The sequence below is a fragment of the Sesamum indicum genome, linkage group LG10 (genome assembly GCF_026168435.1).
Source record: "Sesamum indicum cultivar Baizhima isolate 11 linkage group LG10, ASM2616843v1, whole genome shotgun sequence".
Classification (NCBI taxonomy): Eukaryota; Viridiplantae; Streptophyta; class Magnoliopsida; order Lamiales; family Pedaliaceae; genus Sesamum; species Sesamum indicum.
Window position 1 is genome coordinate 16,858,493 of NC_142666.1, and position 24,271 is coordinate 16,882,763.

General features: G+C 34.5%; 4 protein-coding genes across 6 annotated transcripts; 1 reads left to right on the forward strand and 3 right to left on the reverse strand.

Moving 5' to 3' along the window:
- Positions 1-229: 229 nt before the first annotated feature.
- On the reverse strand, positions 230-6,214 carry LOC105172065 (uncharacterized). The gene is made up of 9 exons (XM_020697148.2): positions 6,058-6,214; positions 5,895-5,956; positions 5,691-5,781; positions 4,694-4,780; positions 4,327-4,380; positions 3,261-3,445; positions 2,798-2,880; positions 2,580-2,680; positions 230-696 (listed from the first exon to the last, which is right to left on the reverse strand). Exons 1-9 carry the CDS (start codon positions 6,106-6,108, stop codon positions 484-486), a joined length of 927 nt encoding a protein of 308 aa, XP_020552807.2. The 5' UTR covers positions 6,109-6,214; the 3' UTR covers positions 230-483.
- Positions 6,215-8,012: 1,798 nt separating this feature from the next.
- On the forward strand, positions 8,013-13,453 carry PGGT-I (Prenyltransferase family protein). Of its 3 annotated transcripts, none has more exons than XM_088886048.1 (11): positions 8,013-8,335; positions 8,796-8,871; positions 8,972-9,030; positions 9,150-9,289; positions 10,952-11,007; positions 11,087-11,163; positions 11,292-11,337; positions 11,732-11,856; positions 12,284-12,351; positions 12,449-12,536; positions 12,830-13,024. In XM_088886048.1, the coding sequence occupies exons 1-11, from the start codon at positions 8,150-8,152 to the stop codon at positions 12,989-12,991; spliced, it is 1,083 nt and encodes a 360-aa protein (XP_088742174.1). In that variant the 5' UTR covers positions 8,013-8,149; the 3' UTR covers positions 12,992-13,024. The 3 variants fall into 3 exon arrangements, with proteins under 3 accessions (XP_088742174.1, XP_020553146.2, XP_011091462.2); XM_020697487.2 differs by having other exon boundaries at positions 12,707-12,845; XM_011093160.3 differs by lacking the exon at positions 12,830-13,024 and adding an exon at positions 13,031-13,453 and having other exon boundaries at positions 8,016-8,335.
- A 3,698-nt stretch (positions 13,454-17,151) lies between these two features.
- Positions 17,152-18,339, reverse strand: LOC105171902 (Putative membrane lipoprotein). The gene has a single exon (XM_011093159.3). The coding sequence runs from the start codon at positions 18,094-18,096 to the stop codon at positions 17,368-17,370; it is 729 nt and encodes a 242-aa protein (XP_011091461.2). The 5' UTR covers positions 18,097-18,339; the 3' UTR covers positions 17,152-17,367.
- A 2,813-nt stretch (positions 18,340-21,152) lies between these two features.
- On the reverse strand, positions 21,153-24,099 carry LOC105171901 (heat shock cognate 70 kDa protein 2). Its single transcript, XM_011093158.3, has 2 exons — positions 23,670-24,099; positions 21,153-23,132 (listed from the first exon to the last, which is right to left on the reverse strand). The coding sequence occupies exons 1-2, from the start codon at positions 23,881-23,883 to the stop codon at positions 21,397-21,399; spliced, it is 1,950 nt and encodes a 649-aa protein (XP_011091460.2). The 5' UTR covers positions 23,884-24,099; the 3' UTR covers positions 21,153-21,396.
- Between the last annotated feature and the right edge of the window lie 172 nt (positions 24,100-24,271).

Below are 24,271 nucleotides of genomic sequence, written 5' to 3' on the forward strand. Positions count from 1 at the left end.
TAATAATTGCCTCTCCATTTTGAAGTATAATGTTGTGATCTTTTATTTTTTATTGAAGGGGTTTTCTGCATTCAATATTTGCATAAGAGGACCACTGCATTTAACCTGCAGAAGAACTTTTGAAACTTAATAGAGATTCTGTACATTGATTACTCAAAATTTGGCATAGGAAGCTCATACAAACTGCTTGAATCAAGTCATGTCATGGAAGAAGGAACCGAGAAGAAGGTATCCGTAACAACTGGTTTTATTACCGGACGGCTCATAATGTTCGTATTGATCTATTGTGCGCCTTTACATCTAGCATTGGATAGAATTCATACAATAATTGTCCTAGCTCTACCATAATTTTGGTTTCATGTCTTCTGGAGCTCCCTATTTGGCGAGAGTTCGCCTCTATCTTTGTCTGCCTGACGGTACAACAAAAAACCTCATTTTTTGCTTTCCTGCTAAATTAGGACAGTATTATCTATATGCACAGGCTCATATGCCGCTGAACTGCGAAACACTCTTCAGGGCTTCCTCTTCCATTTCAAGCAGCCGTTGACAGAATGTTTCAACATCACCAGCCTCGTCCTTAAATGTGAATCTCAACTCCTTCCACTGGTACTCGCGAGAACCATCAGCGTTAACCGAGCCCAAAACTTTTCCAAGCACATCAAATCCCTTCCTATCTACCGAAAGAAGAAAAGCATCCTTCAAGCAAAGTGACGAGTCAGTGATTCACATAATTTCAAGAAAATCCTCAGCAACTCAAAGAAGGACAAAACATGAGAGAAGCTGCCTCTTGGTCGTTCTGTTTGCATGTATCAACCAGAAACCGGAGTTGACCATATTAAAATGGTTGTACAGATGATATCTTCAGGATTAACCACTGAACTCATTTTAGCTATGATGCTAAGACGATCAACCTCACGTTTCATAAACAGTAACACAGTGGCACACTAAAAGTAAACCCTTTTCTCCTAACATACTTTTCCATTCTCCTGTCTTCTGTCATTCGCAGGTGCAAAGGTGCATGTATATCAGTGGGGGAGTGCAATTACATCCAATCAAAATTAATTGCATGTGCATACATTTTAATAAATCCTTCATCCGATCTAATTGCATGTGCATACAATTTAATATATCCTTGATTCAGTACAAAATTTGTTCTCCTTAATTGATGCATTGATTTTTGTAATAACTAGAAAGGTTGGTGTAGCTCCACCTCATCGCTAACGCCTATGGATGATCATCTTATGACACCAGATGCTAATCTTTTTAATAACTTCCTGAATTTTTTACTCTTTTCATACTTGAAATTACTTTATCAATAATCATTGGACTTCATAAATCTAGCAAGAACATGAAACACCTCTTCAATGACTGTGTGTTCTTTTCCATCGATATAAAACATCTTTAATTCACCACGGTCATGCTCCATATGTATCATATGTAATCATAGTGGGGCAAAAAAGTAAGCTTCAATGAACACTTGTAGCAATTCTTTATAGGAGATGATTCCAGTGCTAAATACCTTTCTCTTGATTTTTAATACTTTGTGCAATTGACAGATATATCTATCTGAATAAAAATGTAGAAAAGATAGTGGACATTTTAGCATCTTAGTTCTGACTCTTTTATCATTGTTCTTTTCTTTCTAATTGATTGAATAAGCTGTATCATGACTCATATTAAGTTAACTAAATTGAGATTTTAATAGATACAAGGCACTTCAGACAGTACTCTGGTGGTACACTCCAAAAAACCAACTCAGTAATCAGGCAATGAATGGGGCATTTTTTTGCTTTTAAATGGTGTATTGCTGTGAGGACAAAAAGGGAAAAGGACAAACCCACAGTTTGCAGGAAACTCACTTGTCAGAGCAAAGCTTATTTTCAAAAGCTAAGATGATCAAGCTGTTTCCAGAACATTCACCGCTGTGGATAATGGTGCAGCTCAGTTGAATTTATTCCACAAATAAATTAAGCTATACAGAAGAGACATTATGTTTCAGACTGAGGCTTCAGCAACACAAGCTGACCATGACGCTCGCACGCATGGGTATTTATGATCTAAAATGAGTGCCAAGCTTAATGATTCATGAGCTGTAGTATGTAAAACTTATTGGTTTCTTACTTCATACAGAAAACAGAAACAGCTACTATATGCCTGAAATTGAGATAGTTGAGGAATAATATGGGTACTAAGCTGGCATCAGACTTCTACTGCAATTAAGTGCATGCTCTAATGATTATATTGCTATGAGAAAGATAAAACTCAACAAGGAACAAGAAAAATGGTTACAATAATAGGAACTAACACGTAAAACTACCAAGTTTGTGAAGGCACATAAACTGGCATGAGACCTGATAACTCTACCACAGCTTAAGAAGATATACTGTCATTCCAGGGTACTGATACTTCTTATTGAGCTTCGCAATAATGAAATGGTGAAAGAGGGGGAAGATTCTACTTTTTGATAGGACAAGTAAGACCGACTTCACATTTTCTGCTGGATTCTCTTAACTGGCAAAGTGCCAAAGAATTATCATCACTACCTAACCATTTATCACCAATAGAGAAGTGAAGCTTACCTTTGCATTTTCATTTAGGAAAGTGATGCAGAAAAGAATAAGAGCTCGACGCCTCATTTCACTTTGATTAATTCCATCAATCAGGCCCATTGCGAACAGAGCTAGACAACAAAAATGAAGTTGCTTAAATCAGAAGTTAGAGTGTCATGAAAAGGGCTCACCTTATGACTTAAGATGAGCACAATGATCAAGCACCTTATACGAGAAATAGGTCTTACATAGAGGCTCTGCTTTAGACTTTTCAATGTCCTCAAGATTTACTTCATGAATTCCTCCATTGCCATCAATATACATGCATGAGCTGCATAACATAAAGTCATCAATTGTCAGTATATGTTTTTTTCCCCTCAAAATTGCAGAAGTAAGTTGTTTGAAAGTATAGCTATCGGCTCTTGTGTATTATTCTCCAAGCTGTGTGTACCGTCCACTCCGTGAAATATAAATTTACCCATAAATGATATTGCAAAGCCATCATTCAAGAGTCTATTATGAAGTGACCTGTAAAGTTGTTCTAACAAACCCCCTCTTCCCCAACCTTGAGGCATATAATTGCTTCCTGGTTGACATCTAAATGTTTGTTAAGCATACAAATGAAACCCTCAGTTGTTACTCTTAGAATGAGTTCATTGACGTAAAGCCATTTGAGAGTAAAATGTCAAAAGATGTTCTGAAGATTCTAACCTTAGATTGAACCTGTACACAGAGTATTGTTCATTGCCTTGGAGTAATTCCTCGAGGTTTGCACTTCGCAAACTAGAACCAAGGTAAGATGAACTCAATGTTCCAGACACTGAATAACTCAACCCCTTAACAGCTCTTTGTTCTGCTAAAAGGGTTTCCCTAAGGCTTTCTGCTGCTGACATAGCCTGTGACAAGGACAAGAAACAACAGTAGGGATACTCCAGTTCTCTCAGTGAGTGTCATTGGTGACTCAATATATTATGGAAGAGTAATCATAAAAAGAGAACATGTATAATGCAGGTTCAAATTGACTAACGTAGATCCAGGGCAAAAATTTAGGAATTGCATCTCAGTGAAAACCTTTGTTTCTCTTTGCAATTTTACAGCTGAGCATGAACAGCACTGATTAGTTTTAGATGCAATCATACACATGCTGGATAATATCGTTGCAGAGACTAGGAAAAGGAAAACAAATATCCAGGTTTTCCTATTCAGCCCTTTTTATTTTAGCAGTCAGTCCATTTTCCAGGCCACAAAATTGATATTCTGATGCCACCAAATCATCGTGCCCTGTTCCCGATTTATCACTCGCATTTCCCTTTTCGCAACATTTCAAAATAAAACTCCATATTAAAATGGATTTATTTTTCCAACACCATCCTCTCAAATGAAATAATTACATAATCAATAACTCTCAACCACTACTTTTAAGAGCAATTGTGTAGAAGCACACAGAACATAAACTTTTTCAATGCTCTCAAACTCCGGGTTGGGTAAAACTGGACGCACAAATTTGGGCCAGGAGGTGTATATAACATCAGCAGGTTGATTGGTTTCCTATTGCTTCTAAAAGGAATAGAAGTGGGTGAAAATGAGAGTTTAAAATGGTGCGGAAATATGCTTAACAGAAAAATTAGACAAAAGCTTAACAGAAACTTACAAACTCCCATAGGAAAAATTCCAGTCAAGAAATTGTAGAAGATAAAACTAAATAATGTAGATTTAGGCATCAAGAGGAAATGTTGCGCATAGCAATAACAATGTAACTGCAATTTTCGTCGTATACCTTCTCATCTTTAAGATGCACAACATCCCCAACCAGAGCAACCCGAGCTGGTGTCTGCAAAATATGAAGCAATTATTATATTTCGACTGCTGTGACTGGGTGATTATTACTAGAAGCTTCAAGAAAGCAAAAACATACCCAACGTGACTTGTGATTTTTAACTATACAGAAAGACCCAGAACAAAATTATTGTTTAATCTTCTTCTTATTATCTTTTTTGTTGATTCTAATGAGAAGAATGAGTAGAGGATGGGGTGAACTCTGTCAAATTATTGAAGGTCAAGAGCACATAGGAAGGAGATTTACAAGGCATCCATGTGAGAAAGATGAAATGCTAAAGCAATAAACTGATTAACTAGATTCAAACCTTCCTTATTGATCTAAGTAAATGCGCAAGAGGACCTGGCAAGGGACTGCTCACAGCAAAAGAGCCACGTTCATCAATAATAGTGTTCTGTAAAAGAATAGCAGATGAAGGACAAATCACGAATAGAACAAAACTGTCTGGCTCCACTACCATATGTGCAAGTAGATAGTTGCACGAGACATGCCTGACCACAATAAAACTAAGACAAGGCTAAGCTTATTGAACTGATCCATGATAAGATATCACAAAGACAATCCTCGACACTACACTGATAATGCATTGTAGAGTTTATGCTTGATATTTTGAAATTTGAATAACTCATGATAGTTTGATAATCATTAACTGTAATGATTTCTTTCTCCTGGTCTGGAAGGGACAGTTTGATCATATTGCTTCAACGCTCTGTCTTTCTATTGACTTGCTAACGACCCATTTATTTTGTATCTGAATCATTAACATTATATCATTTTCTTCGCTGATGCACTCTACACAGTACATGGTGCAAACTACATCCTCCCTTTCTGTTCATGCATTCTAGAATCTGGAATGCATATGTGCTGTATGTGCTAGAAAGCACCATTGAAGATGATATACTACTCTACACTCTATGCATTAAGAGAAATACAGTCCTTGAGACCCAAGTTTCTAGAATGCTATAGAAGTTTTTGAGTGCATGTCAGTATAGCAATTTCAGAAAAGTTCCAAAAAAATTTTAGCTTTCCGAGTAATGAATTAGAAAACCAATATTCATTCTCCCAGGAACACCAACTTCGAGTCAATATAGCACTGCATAGTTGTAGAATAATAGAGCCCGAATACCATTAAACATCAGCATGCACTTTTCAGACTCAATGTCGATTCACCTCAAAGAAGTTGAGAACTAAAGCATACAATCACATAATACCTATCAACCCCAAAAATGCATCCAAAGCAATACGTTTCAAGAAAATTCATAACCACTCAAAACTTAAAAGGCATTCGTAGGAGCAACTCATACCACATTATGCATCTCCTTCTCAGGTACCCAGATGTAGGGCTTCCCTTTCTTCACAATATACTTCACTTTTGAAGTGTAAATCTCCTCCTTGCTGAATGACAGGATAAATTAATCCAAGATAATAATCAAAGAACCACAAAAACATAAACACATAACAACCAGCCGTCTTAAACAGCATTTTAATCGTCGTCCCGTCCACATTACCTTCCTTTGGCATCGGCTTTGATGGTGTTAAGGTTACCTTGCCAATTGGAAGCCAATATATTCTGCAAATAAACCAAAATAACATGTGGAAATTACAAACACTTATCATTAGAGCATGAATTAGCAAATAATTTGAGGGGGGGGGGGGGGGGGGTTTATCGACCTTGCACTTCTCAGCAAATGTTAAGACGGATGACTTTCCCCGTTTCATCATGTTATAAGCAGTTCCTTTAGGGGTTTTGAGATTTTGCTGGTGGTGAAGGGTTTAAGCCTCTTTTGCTTTTGGCAACGGACAAAGGGCGGGTCCCATCATTTCTTTTCTCGTTGGCTAAATGGTGACGGACTCGAATGGATTTGTCGTAGGATTTAATAAATTAATAAAATTTATAAACTATTTACTTAATTAGATTGAGCGATGAATTAAAAAATTTTAATAGTAAAAATATTAAATACTTTTTAAAAAACCAGATTATTTGGACGTACAACCAAATTATTTAGATTGAAAATCAAACATTATTTTTTACATTATTATATGATCATTTTATTCATAAAAAAATAAATGATTCCCTATTGTATAAGTGTAGGAAGTAAGAAGAGATATATCCTCTCACAAAAAATAAAGAGAGAGAGAGATAAAAGTCCTATAAAGTATTTAGTAAATATTGAATATTTGATTCTGATAAATATTTATAATATATATTACAATTATTTTTATAAGTATTGATGGCATACAGTCATGTTGAAAGATAAAAGCACCAGTAATTATAGAAATATTAATGATTGCAAAGTTAATTAATTTTTTATTATTAAAAAAATTATATTATTATAATTTTTTTTCAATTATATAATAAAATTATGACATGAAATCGCAACTCGTCAATAGAATATACAAAAAAAACGCAAAAGATTAGGAGTCGGGATTTAAAATCCCGACTTGGTATTTTATAAAGGTCGTGTTTAGATGTTACCTCCAACTATTTCTCAATCAGCAGTCAAGCTTTAAATTTATCTCATTGATTTAAAATCTTTACGGTTTAACTCTAGTGCCTTCAACTTAATATGTATGTACCGACTATTACAGTTCGATCATTTGGTGTATGTGATTTATATAAAATTGTGCAATTAAGAAAAATTTATACATAATCTCTCTCCATGCATCCGGTACAATTTTTACTGCATGAGTAGTTTTATGACCTCAAACACTTTATCTTTATGATCTATCTAACTTGCGCATCAAAATACTATTATCGCAACCTTCTTAATATGGTTATGATGGTGATGTTACAGGTCTCGTATTTGAGATATTTGAGACGCAAATGCTCATTTAAATGTAGCAATATTACTGTAAATTCACTAAAAATAAAAAACCCCAATAATATCGTAATAATAAAGAATAATTACACTCTTCTCCTCTGAGTTTGTTATAATTATACATAAATTTTGTGTGGTTTGAGAAATTTATATTTAACACCCCTAAGGTTTGCTTTCGGATAGCAAATAAGTCTCAACATTAGTCGAAATTTACTGAATTTGCTGATATTAACAAAAAAAAAAAAATGAATGAAAATTAATATTTACCCTTAATTGATTTAAAACTAACTTATTGCAAGTCAAATAATATTTTTCGAACTAAACTACTCTTATAACGGTCAAGATATACACATTAATGCGTGAAGACGTATGAGGTTAATTTGGTCATAAAAAGTATTTGACCTGCTATAAGTCACTAATAAGTTAATTGAAGGTAAATATATATTTTTTTATTAATATCAATAAATTTAGTGAATTTTGACTAACGAAAGTACTTATTTGCTAGACGAAAATAAACCTCAGGGGTGCTAAATGTAATTTTTCAAACCACATGAGGTCTACGTGTAATCTCACTAAATTTTAAAGGAGGGGAGTGTAATTATCTCAAATATTAAGTATAAGTTATGTAATAATAACATGATTTTGGTGTACGTATAATTTTTAAAAAATAAAATAAATTATATAAATAATATTAGTATTTTCAATAAATAATTATATAATTATCCAAAAAACAAAAAACAAAAATAACTTGTGAAAATATAATATATGAAGAGGCGTTAATGTAATTATCCTTTATATTTTGTTTACCGAAACTACTTTCTCTGAAGCATAAAAAACTTGACTTCAACTTTGAGGTAACAAGTCTTGTATGAGACGTCGGATTTGTAGCAGATCTCCATAGGCAAACGAATTCCTGTCGGAGGCTTCAGCCTCAAAATTTGATAATGGAGGAACAAGAATATTGGGAATCCGATCCAGAATTACTGGATTTTGATAGAGATCGGCACATTTACTATCTGCTGATGATGTATCAGCTGCTGCCGTCGCCCTACCAAGGCCAAGAAATCAATCGCCTTACTCTCGCCTACTTTGTGATATCTGGCCTCGACATCCTCCGCGCCCTCGATCGAGTATGGTTCTCTTTCTTCTGTTTCAGTTCTGTTCTCCAATTTTTGTGATATTGTGTGTGCTTGTTTTTTGGGGATATTATATGTCGAGTTTGAGCAGTTTAACCACCACTTGCACGCTAGGTCTTTTTGTTGTTGCTCACATAGGGCTGTAGAGGACAGAGTTAGTTCTAGTTACTCTATAATTCAACCATTTTCTTGCTTATAATAATTCATGCAGGGGATCAATGCATTAAAGATTCAGTTTGTGGGTTTATATATATTTCTATAGCACAGCCATTCATGGGTTTTAGAATGCAGTGCACGACAAAAATGCTTAAACTTTGTGCAAGATTCCAGCGGTGCTAGGTTTCTGGAGGAAATTCTTTACATTTTGACCTAGAATCACCTCCCTTTCCAAGTCATACACAGCTAGTGTTAATTTCCACATGAAGTCTTGATAGATTTTGATTGTTTCCATCAGATTGACAAGGAAGCTGTTATTAATTGGGTTTTATCGCTACAAGCTCATCCAAGGAATGACAGCACATTAGAAAAAGGTAAGGTAATTCATTTTCAGGAGTTTCTTTGTTTTGTTACAGAAGTAAGACTACAGTTGAGAATGCCAGAATGTTTACTTGAAACTCTGTATCTGCACAGGACAATTTTATGGATTCCATGGTTCAAGAAGCTCCCAATTTCAGTCCAATAATAATGGGGTACGGAAACTGGTTATACACATCGATTTAGGCAAAAAGGCATAGAAGTGTCTTTCGTCTTCTTTCCTTGATTTCCGTGTTTGACTGTTTGTGTGTGTATTTTAAATTTATCTTTGCAGGCAGCAATCCTCAATGGCAGTCACCTGGCGAGCACTTACTGTGCCCTGGCCATATTAAAGACTGTTGGCTATGATTTATCACTTATTGACTCTGAGTTATTACTGAAATCAATGAAAGACCTTCAGCAGCCTGATGGATGGTACCATAATTAATGTTTTGTCTTCGTTCTTGATTCAATGGTTTTCTTTTGAGTATATAGTAGTCCTTGGTCATGTTATTTGTTTAAGATCAGCCTGATGAGGCAATTGTATCACACTTTGCTTTATTCTTTTAGTTTCTGATTTAGTCCGAAGAAGTTTGAATAGTTGGACGCTGACTTTTTCAGTATCTTTTGTTCTTCAAATAGCGGGTTCCATGAATCCTTGAATTTTACTTGAAAAGGCAAGTTGCCTTACAGTCATGAAGTATGTTGCCATTTATGGAGGAAGAATGTAGGCGAACAATGAGCAATCAACTATCTTATGTCAAAATGGCTGAGGAGGTCATGGTCACGTAGGTTTACTATCTGGCCTGGATTCTAGAATATAGTGGGTTATACGTGTTATTAATCTGCTGACAAATAAGTGTGATAATACTCATAACAATCAATTCTGTGAAGGTTCCTTTATATTTGGAGGCATGTAGTATTGATAGTGAGGGAGGGCATGGCTTTCGGTTTTCTATATTGTTACAGATGATACTGTGTTGGATGATACATTGGTTCAACTAGTAGGTTGAATGATCACTTATAAGCTGATATAGTCGGTTAGATCTTATTTAATGATTGTGTTGGGGCAGAATATGATGACAGGACATCAATACAACATCACAGACAATACAGAGATGTAGTCTTTGCTAAATGTGGGATATCCCACATTGTTGACAAGCTAATGAATAGACTGAACTATGGTCCATGCATAGTTTTGTTTTTTGTGGTATTTCCAGAAGTCTTTGCCTCCTTCTGTAACATCTAAGTTAGGTTATATGTAGAATTAGATGTGCCATTTGAAAGAAATATATCTTCGGATAAAGCAAAACCATTCTTTTATCTTTCATCACTTCGTAAAATTTGAACTAATTGTTAACTACTTGTGCCATTATTACACTTTTGCTGAAAGTACAAATTTCTGTTTTATCGTAGTTTTGCTGAAAGCTAGGTCTGTTTTTCTTGATGTAACTTTTTGGAGCAATGTTAATTATGCTCGAGAAAGGAGATAATATCCTTGTTTGCATTATTCTACTCTATATGGTATATTTTTCCCACCCAAAATACAAAAGAGGAACTGATCTATAGCATTGGTGGCTGTTCATCCACCTCTAATAACTGGTGCATGAATATCTTACTCAAAACATTGAGGAAATTCTTCCCATATACTATCTTGTTTTAATGGGTTGAGGATATGACTACTTGAGACCTCATCTTGGCCAGCGTCCATCGCATTATTTTTTCTGTATCTTATTTGCTCTTGTACATGTTCTTAGTTTCTCGAATGGAATTATTCGTTTCATTCTCTAATGTGCGTTTGAGCTCATAGCTTTTTTTTGTTAAATTTACAGAAGGCTGACCAATTAGATAATTCTTGTATTAGTTGTTTCAAAAAGTCACTGTGGAGTGGAAAAGAAATTGTTTTTAATGTTCCTGGTGCCTTTTGCTTTCCCAGTCTTGATAAAGCTTGATAAGTTATTTTGGTATTTGTGGCCCTAAGTTTGAAGTTGCACTCTGTTGTTTTCTAATCCTTGCTAAAAGGCTGTAGTCTTTACTTACATCCACTGAGGTAGCTGAATTGATGATCTGACTTATTGTGCCTCATATATATCCCAGTTTTATGCCCATTCATACTGGAGGTGAGACAGATCTCCGCTTCGTGTTTTGTGCAGGTAACAAATTGCTCTCTAACTATTTCTCCATGTTCTGTTTTCTTCTCGATGAGAATTATTTATGTAGTTGATGTCCCAGCGGCCATTTGTTCCATGTTGGGTAATTGGAATGGCATGGATCGAGAAAAAGCTAAGGAGTATATAGTAAATTGTCAGGTATATAACTTGACTGGGATTATATCTCTGTCTATTTGATTAGCCTTTTAGTCTATATTCTTTTATGAGGTTGCATCTCTTTATTTGGTCGACATCAAGCATATTTATTATTTAAGCTTCCGTTGCAGTCATATGATGGTGGTTTTGGATTGATCCCTGGTTCAGAGTCTCATGGTGAGTGTATATATAACTCTTTATTCTTTCCGTCTGTTTTGTTCGTGCAGTTGCTTTCTCTAACCCAAATCTTACAACTGTTTTCTTCCCTGTGATTATTCTTAGCTGGATAAATAATGTCCTAAATCTGCCGAACTTCCAGTGCTAGAATCTACTGTTTTACATTTTTATTCTCTCTCTTTTTTATAGTCCTGTTCTTGACTTTTTATTAATTGTAAGGAGAAATCTTACGGAACGAGAATGTAGATTTTCTTTTTATAGTGACTAAGTTTCCAATAAACTAGAGATGGCTGCATTTATATTTTATTGCAGGTTATCTGCTTTTGGTTCATAGGTGTTTGCTTCTTGCAGATATTTGTAACACTTATGGATGGGAATTCTTTTAGTGTCGCAGGTGGAGCCACATACTGTGCTGTTGCATCTCTTAAACTGATGGGATTCATAGAAGAAGATTTACTGTCTAAAAAAGCTTCCTGTCATATCATCAATGTGCCATTGCTTCTCGATTGGAGCTTGCAGGTTTATCTTCTCATCTATTTTAGAGGACAGGAAGCTAAATCATGTTGATATAGGAAACATGCTCAATAATCTCCTAAAATTCAAAGACTTTAAAAATTGTGGTATGAGTAGTCACAGATATAAATGGTTAGGTATACATATTTGAAGTCTTTCTAGCTATGAGAGGCATCCCTCTAAATATTTGATTATTGTTTTCGTGCTTAAAAAGGAAGAATGAAAGAAAGTAACATAATGCAACTGTTTCAGTTAAGAGATGGCTGTTAAAGGGCTTCAAGCAAAGTTGACATAGCTTTATTAGATATGAATCTTGAAATGAAAATGTATATCCTCATTCAGTTAACTCTTTTACTGGATTCTATGTATTCTCTCATCTTATGGGATTGTATCCTTTTTCCCTTACTGCATAACCTATTTGTCTGTGTTACAGAAGCAGGCACAAGATGGCGGCTTTCAAGGTAGAGCCAATAAACCAACTGATACGTGTTATGCCTTTTGGTATATTGAAATAATCCTTTTGCAGTTGCATGTACCTCTATTTATTTGTTTAGATTTTACTTATTTTTCTAATGTTAAAGTTGCATGTACCTCTTAGGGTTGGAGGAGTTCTACGGATCTTAGGAGCAGATACATTCATCAACGAGAGTGCATTACGTGGATTTTTGTCAACTTGCCAATCTGAGGTGCTTTTGTTTCTCCTTTCAGCTTTAGTGGCCAGTAATTCTAATATCTTTTACGATCATGCCAGTGATAAGTTTAGGTTCTAAGCAAGTACACATTGAAATGCATGATTTGGGGTTTCATCATCCCAATAACTTTCTACTCATTTGTGAAAACCACAAACTTGATGCAGACAAGCAACTAGATGCACATTATTTACAACCTGCTCTGGAATATTTGGACAAAACTTATAGATAAGAATACATCTTCTCGACTTTCCTAATTATTTACCGACTTATTCTTGTCATACATTCAGAACGCTTTGAATAAACAGCATGACATGCACTGTTACGATCCTCTCTTATTAAGAGGTAATGTTGGAAGAGAAAAACAGATCAATTTTTTCTCACCATTTTCTTGTTTCGTTCATTTCCTGACCATAGGAATCGCATATCTGATTAACAGTAACTTGTTTTAGAAGTGATCTCCTCATTACCATTTCTTTTTCTTGTCTCAGTATGGTGGTTTCAGTAAATTTCCGAGGTTGCTGCCAGATCTGTACCACTCTTATTACGGATTTTGTGCATATAGTCTACTGAAGGAACCTGGTCTCAACTCTTTATGCGTCGAACTGGGTATAACTGATGTTGCTGCAGTTGGACTTTGACGTCACTGATGCTCCTTATTGTATGTTACACACCAGGTAAAGGAGCAACATTAATAGCACACCACTGAGACAACATTCTGGTTCCAGAAACATGGGCATTGTTTGTTGACTTTAATCTTCTTTTTAAAATGGAAGCGCTATGTTAACAATACCGACTGATATTGTTCACACACTAATTTTCTTACAAGTGGAGAGTTTGCACCAAGACAGATTTTGGTATTTCTTGTTTATGATGCCAGCAAATGAAAAAAATAGCCAACGGAACTGTTCATAGATTACTCTTCAGCTCTGATTTTTGTTTCCCAGGGCACTCAAAGGGTGCAACTAATTGTCAACTCTGTTTGGTTCTATGCATATTCTTTTCAGAAAATATACAACAAAACCATGTTTGCAACTGATTTCTCTGATGGAAGAAAATAATTTTCTCCACCAATATCGAATTGTTATCTAAATTATCCAATGTGGTTTTTAGATATATTGCATTGATTTTAGGATGACTATTACATTTATTTATTTAATTTTAAAAGGAACTTACAGTACGATATGTACGATTTAAAATTATAGTATGCGATACTAATCACTTATATAGTCACAGTTTCTCATATATTTTCTTAGACTATTTAGCTCATAAGCTTATTATTGTACACAATTACACTCCTCTTTTCTGAAGTTTGCAGTAATTACATCTAAACTCCCTTTGGAAAATTATATTTAATATCTTTGAAATTTACTTTCGTGTAAGAAATAGATCTATTCGTTGGTTAAGATTCACCAAATTTAATGATGTTAACAAAAAAATTAGATAACAAATTTATATTTACTCCTGATAGACTTATTATTGATTAATTGCAGGTCAAATAAATTTTTTTATGACTACATTATCCGTATACATTTTCACACATGAATATAGGCGATGAGGTATATTTCCACCGTTATAAAGACCGTTTAATTAGAAAAAAATTGTTTGACTTATAGTAAGTCAGTAATAAGTCAATCGAGGATAAATATTAAATTTTTATTTATTTAATTTTATTAATATTAATAAATTTAGTGAATTTTGATTAATTGATAGATTTATTTATTCGATGAAAATAAATATCAAAAAATACTAAATATAATTTTTTTATAGCGGGCCTAATACTCCCAAATAAAAATTGTGGCATATCATTAGTGATTATTGTACTAACAGGGGGAAAATATTTCTGACAAGCATGGGAGAAAAGTTCACATGTGAGTTAATTGCACTTTACCCATCCTCAAAACACCAATAAATACAAATCTCTCTTTAACTTTTTGCGAAATGGTATTAACTTTTAGGGATCACATCACATACACTTTTTTCATAATGATAAAAAAATCCATTGAAATATTAATTTGGTATAATTATAAATATTTATTTATTATTTGAGATATTATTAATACCTCTTTAATTTTAGTGTTCGTAACAATGAGCACATTAATTAGTCTTTTATTAGATTTTCATAAAAAATTTACAATGAACAGATCAAAATATCATTTTGAATTATGAATTATAATTTTATATTTTTAAAATATTTTATATACTGATATGCTCTATGAATTATTTACTTCACCCATCCTTAATTGTTTTTACATTTTCTCAGTCTCTTTTTTTCTAAAAGATGAAAAATCAGCAAGCAATAACAATTTCCACCTCATCGTCTAGGAGCTACATAAATATATTTCATTTGAGGGGAATTTTTGTAGTTGTTTTATATAATGAGATGTTATTCCTAATTATACCAAATTTAAAAAAATTAACTATAATTTATTTATTTTTTAACTCAAAAATACTTTTTTTTATCTATTAATTATCATTTATATAGAGGGATTTGTTGTATTTAACCAGTTGCTCTTAGAATTTTATGAATTCTAATTTTGTTTATCCGTTGATGGAAACGTGTATTAAAATAATAATAAAGATAAATTATAATGATCTCTCCTGAAATATAATTACGAATATTTCATTATTATTTGAAAAATTATCAATATCCACTAATTTAACAATCGTCAAATAATTAGTATAATTCGTTAGCCTCTATTCATTATTTTTTTTTGAGTAACTTACCAAATATTATAATTTTATTTTTTTAATTTTTTTTATGAACAAGGTAGATAATATTTTTATAATTTTTCCGTCTACCCCTTATATTCATCCAAAGATTATATAATTTTATCAAATATCAAAAAATACTTATAATTTTTGAATAGTAATTGATATTTATAATTATATCAAATCTTTAAAAAAATAATTATAATTTATCTTAATAATAATGAAATGTTGAATAAAGAAAAGGTAAGGAGCAAATGATTCTTGAAAATGGGCACTTTCGGTTAGCACGCACACACTGGACATGGACAGGATGAGTCACGGGAAAGTGTTTATGTTGTTCTTTTTGAAAAGGCCAAACCCCACCAATCACCAATTATCCATTGTCCCACCAATCACCATCATATTTTATAATTAAAAAATTATGAATTTATAATTTAATTTTAATAATAGTATATTATTTATTTATTTATTTAAATTTTTTTAATTAATTTAAAAATATTAATGTATTACAATATTGAATATTGTAATAATATATTATACATTAAATATTGTAATAATAATTAATAATACATTGATTGATTTAAAGATATCGAAATATTTTAAAAAAAGAAAAGGCCAAACCCCTCACTCTTAGCTCTCCATTCATTCGTCTCTTTATACACAACATCATAATTGATGTTTCCTTGACTTATATTAGATAATGTTTTTTTTCTTATTTATTAATGTGACATGATATTCTTTTTTAATATTTTGATACTAATTTAATGAAAATAATATTATGTCAATAATAAAATTGATAAGCTATTTGGTGATTGAATTTATATTAGTTATTTAACTTATTGTCTTTGGACGTATATTTAAAATTATCAATATATTTAATTAATTTTTAGAATTTAAATACATTGAATGATACTGTTCATTGTTTATACCGAAAAACTAGAAAAGATAGAATAACAAAAATTAGCAATTTAGAAAATGAGCTAAAAGGGTAATGCATTAATATCTCAAAAATATTATCGAGCCCTCATTTATATAATTCTGAAAATCGTAAAATCATTAATCTTACCTTATTTAGAAAATTTTAAACAGACTTGAGTACCAGAGTGGTAAGGCCGGAACGATTCCTACCTAACCTAATTTTAAAAAAAAATGAATGAAAAAGGAAAAAACTGAAAATTAACCTGAATTTACTTAAATATATGTATGTATATATATATATATATTCTTTGCCACATAATACTTCATAAACTTTACTATTTCTTTATAATATGATTATGAAATTATATATTAAAAATGAATAAAAAATGGACAAAGAAGTTGTGGATATTGTCTTCTACCTGTATATAATACACCAGTTGCAGTACTTCCCCAGTGGAACTGCCCTAATTGGACAGTATTCCTCTCAACATCACTGTATATAACCCCAAACAAACAGGTTCTTTGTGTTGTATGATAAAATAATAAGGATAAGTATATTTACATCTCTTCTTAATTAATGGTCTATTTATACGGGATATTTTTGTTTTTTTGAAAAATTATATATACCCCATTAAAAATGTCAATATTCACATAAACCATCATTATTTTTTGCAAAATTATACATATCCTGTAGAAACGTCGACATCATTATATAAATTATTTATGGTTTTTTACTGACAAAAGTGATTTGTTTAAATAAATTATAGATTATGGGTGTGGATGTAATTTATCCCAATAATTAAGTGGATAAATATTTTATAGAAAGAAATAAAATCTAATATCTTCCATCTTTTTGCTACGAATTCCTGTTCCTCTATTTTGAGTTGAATAGGTAAATATTTTATTTATATAAAAATATTATATATCACCATTCTAAGTGAAATAAAATCTCATATTCAAAGGTCTCAAACAGAAATTAAACTGAGGATGAAGAAGTAATTAAATATTAATTTAAACCATTACTAATACTAAATAATAATTAAAAAGAAAAAGTTTAATTTCCTACCACCAAAACAAAATGGATGTAATGAAGAAGAAAAATGTTACATCTAACAAGGATTAACTCTGAGTTGAGCAGTTGTGTTGATTGTGAGGTGAAGAAAGCTGCAGATGTCGGAAACACTCTAATTTCTCCAAATTATGATCTTGTTGTTGTTGTTTGAGACCTGAGCAGCAGCTTTTCCTCAGCATCTCTCAAGAACTTCATCTTTGGAGGTGGAGAGGAATTAGACCTCATGAGCAGCTTCTCCTCAGCATCTCTCAAGAACTTGAGCTTTGGAGGTGGGGAGGAATTAGATCTCATCGTCGTCGTCGCCGTCATCATCAATTCTGCACTAGTACTTCTGTTATGATGAAGTAGTGATGGAGTTAGAGGTGGAGTGAAGTAGTGATCATGAGAAGCAGCTGGGGAGGAAGCAAGAGGAGTCAAGAATGGAGTCTCCAACACTTGTAGCAAATCACTCAAATTCCTCCTCCTACTTGTACCAACTTGGGACTCCAAATCCTCCCTTGTTTCTTCTGTGATGGTGAAGAGAAATCTGGGAAAGTTGCTGTCTCCAAAGGGTTTGAGCCACAAGTCCTTGTTTGATTGAGGTTGGTGGACAAGAGTAGTGGGAGAAGAGCAGAGTTCTTGAGGTGTGGAAGAAGTGGGCTTTCTGCAGCACCAAAACATGTAGCAAAACTGTGGGGTTTCTGCTGGGATTTGATGAGTAGTAACTTGATTGCTTGATGAGGATGATGATGATCTCTTCTTGCTCATAACCCTCTTCTTCCACCATAGCAAGTAGTACAGCTCAGCTACAAGGGCCAACAAAAGACACCCAAAAACAAGACTCAAACCAATCCCAACTCCACTCAAGGATTTCATCTTCAGACCATGTGTATATATACACCAAGATTGTAGTTGAAACTCAACAACTACTCAGATGTGTATGATGAAGGGATGAATTGAAGAAGAGAGTGTGTCTGTCTTGATAGGGATTATGATGATAATGATGTTGATTATGGTGAGAAAAAGAGGTTAAGATTCATTGTAAATAATTGCAGCTGCCAATTGTGGATAATAATCTGATAAAGAGATGCACTTTTATGAGTGTTGACTCACATACAATGTATGTATATATTTATATATATAAATCTTATATATATACATTGTTTTCAGTTTTTCTATTTCTAATAACCTATTCTCAATCAAGAATGTTATAAAATAAAACATTCCAAAAGATTGGTATTGTTTATGTCCGTATATAGGTAGACTTGAGTACTGTGAAATAAATAGTGAAAAAGAGTAAGAAATTAGATAGAAAAAGTGTTGCTGGTGTAGTTTTATTCATTGTTGGAAAAGTTTGGATGGTAAGAAATTAAGTAGGAAAAATATTCACATGGGAATGGGATGGGAACAAAAGGTAGGTTGCAAAACAACAACATATCCTCTCATCGATAAGATAAAAACACAACACATCCAACTCATTTTCTTTTGCTTTCACTTTTCTAACTTTTTCTTGTGAAGGGACTGTTTGGAGAATTCTTGGAATCCACATCATCATAATGTGGTTTCATTCTTACATGTGATATCCAACTTAGCATATAATATTTGGGGGCAAATGCAATTTACCCCGTGTCACGGGCAAATTTTCTTGTCACCGAGGGGAATGGGTTTTTGGTCCTCCAACATTTTAGATTATACCCAAGTCTCGACCAATCTTTCATTATCTTGAGTTTTAAGGATGATTCATCATATGTCTTCGACATTTAAAATTTGCTAACACAGCTCTGAATATTTTGCGGTGCTTTAAATTGTGCTCGTACACTTGTTTATCCATAATTTCTATATTCATCGAGGCTCACGGTTCGTACACCCTTGTTGTTTTCATGTTCGTCCCAATCAGCTAGCTTGCCAGCCATGCATCATGCTTAGAATCTTGAGTCCCTCCAATGCTTCTCTTAATCGCAAGAAGCATCATTTCTCCGTTTTGACATTGCGGGCCAATCCTATGCCCACAACGGCCATCTTATGACCAACCTCACTCAATGCATCATGGGCGCATGTTGTCACCATGCCCGTCTTTTATGCTTTGCTTGAGTAGGTACGCACTATTAGTCCGAAGCTCATTCAGTATGTCAATATTTCACATTAATCCGACATGGCTTGTCTAACATGCCCTCTTGTCGATCGACATAGATTCTCAACTTGCCCACAATGCGGCGTCGCCCCACGAACACATATCTTAGCCAACGAACCATCTCACATGACTAGTATCCAATAATGCATGCAACAAGTTAGTTTACAAGACATTGTAGTGCTTGCCTTAATCATTCAATCAGCTCAAAGGTGTTGCCCCCACAATTCCCGCAGCCCATCTATTGGTTCACATATGGACCCAACGCGAGCCCTCTGGCCCCACATTGCCCTTTTGATTTTCTTCTCCTTTGGGGACTCTAAACAATCATTTAAGATGTTCAAAGCTGGCCCTTGGAGACCCCCATTGCCCCTTGAGAGTTTGCTTACTTAGTGCCTTGCTGCACGAGGAGGGTTGATCGATGCTTCCCTTATACGTAATTGGTTTAACAAAATAATTTTTTGTTCCAACAGTAGACATTGAAATGGCTAAAAAGTGCACTTTTTTCAAACATCCTTCATCTGACCTCCAAATTGTGTGACACATAAACTTTTGCATAACTTATGAGTTTTATAAATCCTGCAAAATCTTAGTCCCATCAGACCAATTAAGAATTTAAACTCACAATACTCTAAAATTTCTGCATTGGCAGTATTCAAATGTCAATGTCGTTTATTACCCAAACAAAGATGTTTCCAACACAGTAAGAAATTTGCCTTGAAAACAATTTGAACAATCTCAATTGTTAAAGCTTGCTTGGCTTATTAGTTTCCCGTTCGCGCACAGGGAAGCGCCAACTATTGCCCGTATATCTTCGTACCAAAATGTTTATATATATGGTAGATAACATCCTCGTAACTCAGGGGACTTTCCATTTGAACTGTATTACAATTCACAAATGGTAAAGAGTCTTTGATCATTTGTCATTTGTGTACTTTCATGCATGTCCTTTCTCGTAACATTCATAAATTTTTAATACATAATTGCAGGATTAATTAATAAATATTTACAAAATTTAGTTAATTAATAAATAAATTATCGATTGAAATCAAAATATAATAAAACTTGATAAAGTAAATTAGAACTTATTATAATATTTGAGAACAAATTATATTAATGAAAAAAATTAAAAAAGACACAATGAGTATTTTAAAAATAATTTAAATCAAATTAAAAAGAAAAAGAAAAATTAAAAATGGGTGGGAAGTGGCATGTGCAGCCACTCCCCTACCGCCTCACTTTAGCATATACAATATAATATCGAAGTCAATAGGACCAGTCCATTTAGCAGAGCATTAGGAAAACAAACAAATTAATACAAATCTGCCTAATCATAAACTGTTTCACATAATTATATTTTTTTTTCTCTCATCCGCTATTCCATATTTCTCTCTCACATTTTATATTTTTTAAAAAAATACAATTAAAATTTATTTTCTCTCTGGCTTTTTCCGTAATTTGATGATCACATACGTTTTTAGTTTTTATAAATTCCCACAATTTATTTTTTCTTTCTCAACATACCTTACATTTTTTAATCTCATACAATTTTATAATTTGTCCTTCATTTCACCATTTTTTTATAACATCCAACAACCAATATATATATATATGTATGTGTCCATAAGTTTCCAAAATAGTGGAACGCATTTTCCTTAATTACAAATCTTGACTCATTCGATGCTTATTGCAAGTATTTCTTTTACAGGTATTGCTTGTTGACTATATAATTATTGCAAGTATTTCTCTTACAGGTATTGATTGTTGACTATATAATTATACATCATAGCTTACAGAGAATTACTGAGCTCCCGAATTGTTACAGTAGATCTTCAGAACATTCAAAACTTTTACAGACAACACCGGTGTCGGATTAACCATTTAAAAGAAGAAAAACATTGGAACTCGTCGTATACACTTGGCTCAGAAGCCAATGACAACCATATACAAAAACACTACCAGAAACCAAACACACTTGCGCCAACGATCAACCAAGCTCCATCGCTTCTACATGTATTGATACTGCATCAAACACACAACCGTCAGGCTTAATCCACTTCCTCAATCTTGGGGCCTGCACCGCTGCCACCACCCGACGGGCCATCTTCATCCATGCCTCCACCAACATCAGCCCCACCAGCACCCTGATACATCTTTGCGATGATGGGGTTGCAAATGCTCTCGAGCTCCTTCATCTTATCTTCAAATTCATCAGCCTCAGCCAGCTGGTTCCCGTCCAACCAATGGATGGCCAAGTCGATTGCATCCTCAATTTTCTTCTTTTCAGCTGGTGGAAGCTTAGAAGCAATCTTCTCATCCTTTATTGTATTCCTCATGTTGTATGCGTAATTCTCCAGCGCATTTTTGGCCTCAACTTTCTTCTTGTGTTCCTCATCCTCAGCCTTGTACTTCTCAGCTTCTTGCACCATCTTTTCAATCTCTTCCTTTGACAGCCGACCCTTATCATTAGTAATGGTAATTTTGTTCTTTTGACCAGTTGTCTTGTCTTCGGCAGAGACATTCAAGATGCCGTTGGCATCAATGTCAAAGCAGACATTGATCTGAGGAACACCCCTTGGCGCCGGAGGAATGCCTGTGAGCTCAAATTTTCCAAGCAGGTTATTATCTCTAGTTCTTGTCCTTTCACCTTCATAAACCTGAATCAACACGCCCGGCTGGTTGTCCGAGTATGTGGAGAACACTTGTTCCTTCTTGGTAGGAATGGTCGTGTTCCTGGGAATCAAAACTGTCATGACACCTCCAGCAGTCTCTAAACCAAGGGACAATGGCGTGACATCCAAAAGAAGAAGATCCTGAACCTTCTCATTGCCTTCTCCACTCAAAATTGCTGCCTGCACTGCAGCCCCATAAGCAACGGCTTCATCTGGGTTGATGCTCTTGCATAGTTCCTTACCATTGAAAAAGTCCTGCAGTAGTTGCTGGACCTTAGGAATCCTAGTAGAGCCACCGACGAGGACAACATCATGGACACTGCTTTTATCCATCTTTGCGTCCCTCAAGCACTTCTCAACTGGCTCCATACACTTCCTAAACAAATCCATGTTAAGCTCCTCAAATCTAGCACGGGTAATGGTGGAATAGAAATCAATACCCTCATACAAAGAATCAATCTCAATAGTGGTTTGGGCAGTGGACGAGAGAGTTCTCTTTGCTCTTTCACAAGCAGTCCTCAATCTCCTTAGAGCTCTAGGGTTCCCACTAATATCCTTCTTGTGCTTCCTCTTGAACTCCTGAACGAAATGATTCACCATTCTGTTATCAAAGTCCTCTCCTCCAAGGTGAGTATCACCAGCAGTAGCCTTCACTTCAAATATACCCTCCTCAATGGTGAGGAGGGAAACATCAAAAGTACCACCTCCAAGATCGAAAATAAGCACATTCTTCTCACCAGCACTGGTAGCCTTCTTGTCCAAACCATATGCAATTGCTGCAGCAGTAGGTTCATTAATAATACGCATGACGTTTAGACCAGCAATAACTCCAGCATCCTTCGTGGCCTGACGCTGAGAGTCGTTAAAATATGCAGGCACCGTCACAACCGCATTCTTCACCGTCGATCCAAGATATGCCTCAGCTATCTCCTTCATCTTAATGAGGACCATGGAAGAGATTTCTTCAGCGGCAAATTGTTTCTCTTCGCCTTTGTAGGATACTACGATCATGGGCTTGTCACCAGGCCCAGGAATGACCTTGAATGGCCACAATTTCATGTCACTTTGGACAGAGGGGTCGCTGAATCGCCTACCAATCAACCGCTTGGCATCTGCATCATCAAAGAAAATCCCAGTAAGCAACACATCCATCACACGTAATAGGCATTAATCATAATCACACCGTCCACAGAAATAAATGCAACATATAATTGCCTGGAAGAACATAATTCAGAATTCTCACAACAGAAACAAATTAACAGGACGCAATTCAACAAATATTTCACCCGTCACCCAAGAATTCTTTGTGCCCACCAACCGCAAAGGTCTATAGCTTAAACCTCCTGACAGGGAAACATAGCTGTGATTCAAAGTAATAACAATGCTGTTCGTTTTACATTCAGTAACTACATTCAGATGTTTTAATTCAAACCAGAGTCTTTTCCATGCATGAAATGAAAAAATAATCTACTCAACTCTTAACAATCAGTACCAACAACCTTAGATCATTAAATAACTATTCTAGTTGCATAACCTTTAAAACATCAACAGGACACTGCACCATACAGTACCAAAAAACAAATTCATAAGAAAGCAGAGCAAGTGGAAAAGATGGAGGAAAAAGGATAAATTAAAAAACAAAAACTCACCAAAAACAGTGTTGGTGGGGTTCATGGCGACCTGGTTCTTGGCGGCGTCGCCGATAAGACGCTCGGTGTCCGTGAAAGCCACATAAGACGGTGTCGTGCGGTTGCCCTGATCATTTGCTATGATTTCGACACGATCATGTTGCCACACTCCCACGCATGAATACGTGGTTCCCAAATCGATTCCAATCGCCGGTCCTTCCCCCTTTCCAGCCATTCCCACAACAGCAGCAGCAAAAAATCAACTAAACCGAAACTCCGGCAACAAAAATCAAATCAAGAATTCAAACAGAGCTCTTGCTTTCCAAATTTTCTTTCTAGATTTTGATGATGGAGAAGAAAAGAGAAAGCAGAGATTATAAATAGTGCGGAAATCGGAAGTTGGCTGTGTCTAGAGAATTCTACTTCTGCCTTTTCCCTTTGATTTTTCTCCATCATTCTGGTTTCTTCCAGAGTTTTCTTTTCCAACTCAATTTACCAATATAGGACTCTGCATTGAAAATTCATTTACTGTCCTTCATTTTTTAGGATATCTACATTTGGCCCCAACCTTTTTTCTTTATTGCATTTCTCCCCTTCTCTGTTCTTCGTCGCTGTCATTTTCT